This window comes from Oculina patagonica, chromosome 9 (genome assembly GCF_052425735.1).
Source record: "Oculina patagonica isolate OP01 chromosome 9, crgOcupat, whole genome shotgun sequence".
In the NCBI taxonomy this organism is placed as follows: Eukaryota; Metazoa; Cnidaria; class Anthozoa; order Scleractinia; family Oculinidae; genus Oculina; species Oculina patagonica.
Window position 1 is genome coordinate 6,629,780 of NC_135766.1, and position 9,198 is coordinate 6,638,977.

The 9,198-nt window shown below is 37.3% G+C and overlaps 1 protein-coding gene across 2 annotated transcripts; it reads left to right on the forward strand.

Annotated features, from left to right (window-relative positions):
- Window positions 1-1,566: 1,566 nt before the first annotated feature.
- Window positions 1,567-8,543, forward strand: LOC144665967 (PR domain zinc finger protein 14-like). 2 transcript variants are annotated; one of them, XM_078527296.1, is made up of 4 exons: window positions 1,567-1,611; window positions 6,210-6,460; window positions 7,031-7,304; window positions 7,544-8,543. In XM_078527296.1, exons 1-4 carry the CDS (start codon window positions 1,575-1,577, stop codon window positions 8,206-8,208), a joined length of 1,227 nt encoding a protein of 408 aa, XP_078383422.1. In that variant the 5' UTR covers window positions 1,567-1,574; the 3' UTR covers window positions 8,209-8,543. The 2 variants fall into 2 exon arrangements, with proteins under 2 accessions (XP_078383422.1, XP_078383421.1); XM_078527295.1 differs by lacking the exon at window positions 1,567-1,611 and having other exon boundaries at window positions 6,082-6,460.
- Window positions 8,544-9,198: the final 655 nt, after the last annotated feature.

The following is a 9,198-nucleotide window of genomic DNA, read 5'->3' on the forward strand; positions in this document are numbered from 1 at the left end:
ACTTTACTAAATTGTAAACTAAGCGGGAGAATTTGCACTCAAATGACACTTATCCGCCTTTTATAGCATAGTTAGCTGAAAACAGCGCGCGTCTGTCATTGGCAAACCGTTAACTAACTACAATATAAACGGTTGGAGATCTTTAACTTCTAAGTATAAAGAACTAAATCGGCCCCTTTACATCCTAACATATCCTTTAGCCAGTATTTCTACATTTCACAAGACAATGTAAGGTATTCACCTCTAAAACCTGACACATAACAAAGTGATTACTAGTTGCTTCTAAAGAAAATGTTGTGTTGAGTTGGCGGGCAAGCGAAATACTTACTTGATTATCATAGAAAAAAAAGTAAATTAGCCGCTGCAGCGAAGTTTGAAAAGCTGACGTTCAAACCGTAAGTCATGATTTAGTCTGTCGGAGCAAATAGTTCGTAATTTTAGCTTTCCAAATTCATTACGGCGACAACGCAACTTTTTGTTCATAATAAACTGACACATGGAAAAAAAATCCCAAATCAAACAAACCGGCATTGCATGACATGAAATGGGTCAGTATGCTGGTTTTCAATTTTACATGCCATTCTCTTTCTCATAACTATCTTAACAACCTCGAGCTCGAACTGAGATTATAAAAACAAATCACATGATGGTTTTATATGCATGACATACATGGGTTGTAGTCATTTTCTTGAGTATATTTACTGCTGTGTAAATGTTAAACTACCTAACGTAAATTTTTGCTATGTTGATCTTCAGAAATTTATACCTTAGCCTTTAAATTGTGTCTCGAATCAGCGTTTAAGTTATCTTTTGTTTTTTTGTTAATTAAACATCTGTGACTGCAAACAGGCGTAGTTGTAAGCATGCGTAATACAATTATTGAATGCACACCGCAAAGTTAAAAGCTGTTACCACACACAGTGCAGCAAACATTGCTCTGGAATCTAACAAGTTAGAGATGTGCCACTGATCAAAACACAAATAACGGTAAATGGCATTGACAGTAACATTTACAATTTTTCGTGGTTGTTAGGATTGTTATAAGCTTTTCTTTTAAACATCAAGTTTTAAGTTTATTCTACTTTAAAAATATGAAACTTTAGCGTTTTAGTTTTGCTATTAACCTTCACCTTGATGGCGATGTAACACTGAGCTCAGTTTGTGTTGAATTTTTAAAGAATTCAATCATGGCTAACAATCTGCATCAGACTTCACCAAACGCTCGTGTTCCCAGCTATAGCGGAACCTGTTCGCTTCTCAGCTTCCACTTTTCTGATTGACTGAAAATGGAGGGAAATACGTAAATTGGATTTTAAAAAAGTAGATAATCTTCAAGAATACTGCCAGACGGTTGTAGTTTTTCACCGTTTTAATTAATGTGAAATTGCTTATGATTAAAAACATTATTCCGTGATCGAAAAATATCTTACAAACGTTTGAGATGCAAAAGATTGCTGATCTTTGGTGCTTTTGTTTACGTTTCTAGACTCAGGGTACCAGTGTAAAGGATGAGCTATTCAGAGCAGGCGCGGGACATTTCTGATCAGTTGGATAGTCTAATTTGTGGATCTTCGATGAAAAGGGAAGCTCCCTTACAGGATCATCTCAAAGGTATGTATATGTCAAAAGGTAATAGTTACTTCAATTTACATGTGTGGTAGCGGTATAAGCCAAATTATTTTTCAGCTGTCATGGTCTTTGCTGGCTAAAGAGTGTCTTGGATTTAAACTTTTGTTCTAAACTGAGGGAGCTACGATACCGGTTATAAGACATTTATCTTTAAAAAAAGGCGAAAACTAAGAAAAAAGTAACCAAAACAAAGCCATTATAATTTCGATAAAGACCGCCTCAGGTCTGAAATGACACAAATTTATGAAAGCAAGGAATACATCTAGCAACGGATTTTAAATGTCAGGTGTTAAAAAGGTTACGAAATATCACAATGTAGATCAGATACTCAGTTTGGTCTAAAACAGACTGCCAGGTCAAAGGCACATCCGCCTTGTGCCTAAAACGTTTTGCTAGCTGGTTCAAAGTTGAGAAGGCAACAACAAAACAAAGCGATATCCCATTACCGTGTGTACATTTTGAATTTTGCAGTCTGTATACAGTATTCTGTTTTTTTTTTTCATTTAAGAAAAGAAACCAAGGTAATTAGTATTAACTATAGCGTGTGGCAAAGCTTCACACTCACCTGAAGGGAAAATCAGTAACAAACATTATTTATTTAGGAACATGGTTATTTCGTTATTCTATTCAAAAAAGGAAACTAAGCGAGTATTTATTTTCTCAAGGGAAACAAAGAGCGTACGTTTTGTAACAAAATGGATATGTTATTGTTGTGTATGAAGGGGGTGTAACCATGCATAATTCTTAGTAATAGGACGCCGGTCACTAAACTGAGAGCTTGTAGTTTGTTTAGAACCTTTTTTTATTCAAGGAGATTTAGTTTCACAAAAATTTTATCAATAAGAGTTTTTTGTGGTTTTCAAATTTCAGCATCTAACCAGTCTTTTTAAAAACCAGAATATTGAAGAACATGGGCAGATGCAAGCCATTACCTATAATTAGTCAGTATGTATCTGCTTTTATTCATAAGACGACGTTTGAAATAGCAGTGTTGTTACTCACAATCCATGGTACAGTCTTTACAAGTCAAATTTTAAAAGTCTTTACAAGTCAATATAGCCAACGAAACATGGAGCTGACTTCCCTTGCAAGCGGGCATAAATGTGTATTTCTAAGGAGAATTTGTCTTTCTTGTTTTTCGTTTGGTGTAGTCTAACAAAATTTAAAGGTAACATGTCTCATTAATGAATATTTCTCACAAATTAGTAGAAACTCAGTCGTGTTCTATTGAGAATCTGCGAATCTGATTGGTTCTTCCATTGTTTTCTATTCGCCGATAGAACAGGATCGCGCGCGTTGCTCTTTAGAGGGACAAAGCGAGCATGCCTTCCAGAAAAGAGACTTAAAATGAATGGTTACCGGGCTAATATATATGCGATTTGTAATTACCTATAATTGAACACAAGTGGAAACGTAGCTGTTTTCCTTAGAATCTTTAAATATTTCTTAAAATTGGGGTTGAATGTATAATGGAATAAACGTTTCTTAACTTGATGTTGAATGTATAATGGGATAAACGTGGTAAGATTTGCTTTTTACGAAACTGTTTGTCATAGTCATGTTGATCCAGTGGCCCCTAGTTCTTTAAAATTAATTGTTTTGTGAATCTGTAGTGGTAAACAGCAAAATAAACATCAATGAGCTTAATCAGCCTTAGGCCGGGAGTCTTTAAAAGATAGAACCCATCTAATTACACTGGTTTAGGAATATTCTCTTCCATAATTAAGAATAATGCGGTCAAAGCTTCCAATTTCGATTCTAATTGGATTTAATGTAAACGAAGTGAGAGTTCACCTGTCTGACACTATTCACCACGCACGCTGATATTATTAATCACTCAACGCAGCAGCTCCATTCCAAATGAAGGATTTTTTTAAAAACAATGCATGGAAAACTCCGCAACTCGGTGCAGGAGTTCACTGAAAAAATGGCAAATGAAATAAACCGTTCTCAGTAGCGATTCCAGTTTACGAGAGGCCAAATGTAATTTTCTTGTAAAGAATGAGACTTGTTATTGAAAAATCGACAGGTAGAGACAACATTACAAATTACAAATTGAACCGCTGTTGCGAGTCGATGTCGGTTGTAAGCCAGCATTTTTATCATGTGTTCATACTACGTGCCTTTCATGACCTTATTATAAAGAAAAACGGCCAAATACATCGCCCTCGTCAGCATTACATATTATAATGAAAATTAAAATTACAGAGCAAATGAACGAATGTAGTCCATGTTCGCCAAGAAACACCTGCATTGCATTGTGGGTAAATGCTCGCTTGGCGAATACTTGACTATTTTAGATCCGCAATGCCAGACTTATAATAATTTGAATATATCCATTAAGGGTTCAAATAGCTTCTATAAAAGCATCATTTACGTTGCCTGACCGCTTTATAAATCTGGTTTTGAACAACACTATGATGGAGTACCAATTTTACTAAAGTGTTTATTTTCAAGGTTTAGTCACTATTTATTTTATACATCGATATCGCTTCATATAGTATTGCCGTTGTTGACCCTCGTGTGATATGAAACTTCTGGCTAGAGCTAAAAAAAATTGCAATAATTTAGTCACATCAATGGTGCATTAAAACGTGGCTTATGATGTTACGACCTTTTCACCCAAGACATGCGCAAAGGCAATCTATTTTTTAGAAAGAGTTACCATTAGTCACCTACATTTTTGTTGTAGGAGTTGAATAGTGAGTTTTTTGTAACTGAAAAGCGTATTTGCGAAGTACGCCGTCGCAATAAACTAAAGCCACACAACTATGAGCCACATAACATTTTCTGAACTGCAACTATGTTTCTCGCTATTTTTTTTTATTTCTTAACATTCGAAAAGACAACTGCCCATACATCTTTGTTACAGACAATTGAAAACAAAGGTGAAAGTGTGAGCCAGAACAGTTTTGTTCACGGAACAAAAAAGTGCGTGCTGTTCATGAATTATGAAGATACATTTGACAGTATGTACAGGTGCCATGAGTCGCGCGCATCACGGCAGCGGCCGGACAGAAGATTCCACAATCTGCGATTATTCCACACAATGCATCAAAGTTTAGCCCCAAATGATGAATTACTTTTTTAAATGTAACAAAATGATGATAAATTACTGTTTAAAAGTTAGAAAACAATTATTAAATTCGGTTTTTGCATGAAAGCGATATGACCAAAAGGAGTCGGTTTGAATAATCCGCTCCAAACCTCGGGCTTGATACCTCACGCTATCATGCTGAACTTTATCCAGTAATTGTTAAGTATTTAATTGAACATAAGTCGATAATAACTATGCAGAAATGATTTCTTTTCATCGTAGTCCAATGGGTGTAGTACAGGGGAACTTCGTTTCTAAACACTCTTTTGACGTGCACTTTTCTGTCCCAAACTTCAAAAAATCATTCATTTTCTTAACCATAGATGCATGAGCAGTTAGCTCTCCGACACCGAATTTAATAAATTAGAATAAGCAAAAAACAGTTGGACCTATGAAAAGTGGAGCCGGGCATTCGTAATTTTAGAAAAATTCTAGTTACGGCATGCTTCCAAAATACGCCTTTCAGTTACAAAAACACTGATTATTCAAGTCCGCTTCTCCCATCTCATTAAAGGCAACTTAGGATAACTCTGTCATTTGAAATCTATAGAACCTTAAAATCAAGTTTCCAAAACTGAAAATTGCTACTCGACATCTACAAGTGAGGATTGTTTTACTCCGACGCACATTAAGCAGAAAAGTGATATAATTGTCAGACTAATAAGTGATGCGAAATTTATCAGCACTACATATCATTGATAAGCGCGTTTCTTCAGCAACTTATTGATCACCTCGTTAAAGCCTTGAGACAAATTAACAGTAATCAGAGTAAGGAGAAGTGTGGCTTTCCAAGTAGTATCCTTAAAAGATCTTAAATTAAGGTTATTAAACGAGAGAAGTACTTCGACACCCGTGAATGAACCTAACATCATTGGTTTATGAAGCGCTGTGAGTGCTTAAACGGCTAGAAAGTAAGGTGTCTATTAACACACGCTAGCACAGTGAAAGCATAGCCTAATATCATGACAAGAAAATATACTTTTATTTCATACAATACTAAAAACAAAAGTGACGCTTAATATATTTTTAGCTGATTTCACTGTTAAAGTCTTGAAGTCAATTAATGTATCGCATTTTGTTCACATTAAAGTTTTAATGGATTTTATTTCAGGATATATCTTAAATTTCACTTTTCGTTATTTGCAAGACGAAATAATTTTAAAAAGTTAAAATGTCAATTATATGTACTTATGTCAATTAGTTTTTCGACGTCCTAAACCCCGCAAAATGTGGCTCATGTCCAAAACTTTAACTTGAGATAATTACATTGGTAAGAAGATGTTAAATTAGTAAAGCCCGCAGGTGGATGATAAAAATGATGTATATTTACGGTGCACTTTCCTGTTAATGCTAGGAGCTTTGCCACATTTCACAAACCTTCTCACCAAACTGTTCTGCTGTGTATATAAGACAATGGCGTTATTACACGGCGCTAGTGGACGCATACCGTTCAACTCATTGCAAGGTATTTCGATCCTTTTAGAGCCACTGCCTTGTCCTGTCGTTCACTCAGCTCAGCCTACTTACAGCCACGAGTGCCACTACAGTCAACAAACAGCCATATCACCCTTGTGCTTGCCACAAGGTATTCGCATTGTGAACAAGGGCCAACAGTTTACAGTTGTAAGTTACCGTGCGTCCATCTCCAAAGGAACTCGTTTTGGTCCTTACCGCGGCAGAGTGGTTCAACCTTCACAAGTTAAAGAAGGGGAGGACAATGAGTACTCGTGGGAGGTTAGTATAGTTAAACCCCTTAGAAATAACAATTCAGTCCTAACACTTTACAACCACACCATGCTGAAATTCTTTCAGTGGGAATTAAACAGGCTTCATGAGTCATTACTTGCAAATTCATGGCACTCTTACCTAGATGTATATTTTTGGTATCAGATTGTCGTCTTAACAACAACAAAACCTGACACTGAACACGCACTCGCGTCAACTAACGTGTTTGGTATCTTTATAAGCTTCGAAAAAGCTAGTTTTAAGAAAATCTAGGATCTGTTTCTTTGTAAGTCAAAATAAATGTCTTTGATATGTTGCGCGAAATGCCCGGCGGCAGCTTGAACTGATATCCTTGTTTGTCTTTTGATCAGTGAGATAAGGTGTGGAGTTTAGCCGACTCATTATGATACTGTAGGGTTAACAAAAAATCCACACTTATTTCGCTAAGTCAAGATTACTACATTTTGCTTTTGCAAAATAGTGGTCTTTTGAGTTTACCAGGGCTTACATGTCATTATGCTGCACCTCAAAAGGAAATTTGGTACGTGCCAACATTTGCTTTTAATCTTTAACATTAAGGTATTCAAAGAAGATGGAGGCCTTGCTTATTATATTGATGGTAAAAGGGAATCAGAAAACTGGATGAAGTTCGTCAACTGTGCGCACAACAGCGAAGAGCAAAACCTTGTGTTGCTTCAAGATGGCGACCAGCTGTTTTATGAGTCATCTCGAGAAATTCTGCATGGAGAAGAACTGTTGGTTTGGTATGGAAACCGTTATCACATGTTTATGGGAGTTCCAACTGGAATCAAGACCTCGCCACGGAAAGAACACAATAACCAAACCGGCCAAGGTGAGTTATTACAAAGTAGAGTTCACGATCATTATACATAAGACAACCACAAGAAAACTCTGCATGAATAAACAGTTGACAGTGTTACACTTATGACCATCAAACAACTGATTATTGGATCGCTGAAACAAAATAGTCGTAAAGTTTTCTCGTTAAAACCAATTTACAGAAATCGTTCTTGTCTTTAATATCATTTGTAACATAGTTGAGACATTTATAGTAAGTTGGAATCATTGCAGGTGTGTTTGACAGTTTCTCGTGTGAACGGTGTGGTAAAGTGTTTGCCTACAAGTATTACCGTGACCGCCACCTTAAATACACGCGCTGTGTTGATCAAGGAGACCGGAAGTTCCCCTGCACAGTGTGTAACCGCTCCTTTGACAAGCGGGATCGCCTCCGTATTCACATTCTTCATGTGCACGAGAAACACCGCCCTCACCAGTGCACAGTGTGTGGCAAACGCTTCTCTCAGTCATCCAGCCTCAACAAACACATGCGAGTACACAGTGGCGAGAGACCCTACAAATGCCCGCACTGCGTCAAGGCCTTCACTGCTTCTTCCATTCTACGGACGCACATTCGTCAGCACAGCGGAGAAAAGCCTTTCAAGTGCAGGCATTGCGAGCGTGCATTCGCATCGCACGCGGCTCATGATAGCCACGTGCGTCGCACGCACACTAAAGAGAAGCCATGCATATGTGAATACTGTGGAAAGGCGTTTGCGCAGTCTTACGAACTGAAGTTTCACATCAACATGCACACGGGAGCCAAGCCATACACCTGTGAGAAATGTGGGAGAGCGTTTTCAAGTCCTTCGTCACGTGACCGCCACCGTGCCAATTTTGACTGTATAACGAGAAAGAATCGAGCACCCAAAGTCATGCGTAAGAGCCTGTTAATTTGAATAGCGCGTTCCGAACACTCAGTTTGTATTGCTAAAGAACAATAACCATTGCTCTTAAAGTAACCTTCATATTATAAACGATTTTTTAAATCCTGCTTAGAGGCAATGTCCTTTTTAAAAAGCTTGTTTGTTTTGTTGGCTTATTAGTTCGATTTTATAGACTTTCTAAAAGTCGTTCGCTTCTCGTTTCCGGTTTGGTGGTAGTAGACCCCGCTCTCTTCGCGGTCTCTGAGCTCGACTTGTAGGCAAGTCTAGATTTTATATAATACCTCTTTGAGTTGAAAAGCAGCCGTGTCAAAAATGATTGCACGAGACCCTTGCTCATAAATAAATTCATAAACAAAATTTCTTGAGTTGTTGTTTCGTTATATAGATTTATTAATTTCGCTTATCATTAATGCGCATCGTTTCTGCGCACGTAATTCATGTCGCAATGTACATGTGCGCTAAAGAAGCTACAATATGTTAAACACACATAACAAGCAAAGTTAACCCAAGGGCTATTATCCTTAAAAGGACGTTTGCGCGAAAATCTTCTAGCATCATTTTTTTTAAACTTTCACTACTGTGAGATTATGGATTACTCATGTCAAAAATGTAAAAAATGGCGAATTACCAAACTTGTTGCAGAGATAAGATGTCTAATAGGGTTTCGTAAACGAATATGGCTGTGCACAGCGTCTGTTTAACCAAAAACATTGCAAACAAATCCCTTAATTCAATTTCCTGTGCGAGTGTTGTTTGTACGGATCTGTTGATCGACTAGTAACGTTTCGGGTAACGTTCCTCCATGTAAATATAATCATTTAGTAAATTTAGCTATCACACTTGCACTCGTCTAACAGCTACGAGTTGGAAGGATTCGATTCCGTATAGATGAAAATATCGGAAATTTTCAAACCTGCCCACCTCGATTTTTCATCTATCATTTTTTTTTTTTTTGGGGGGGGGGGGGGGGGCACCAACCATTCAAGAGTTGGGAAGTTTAAA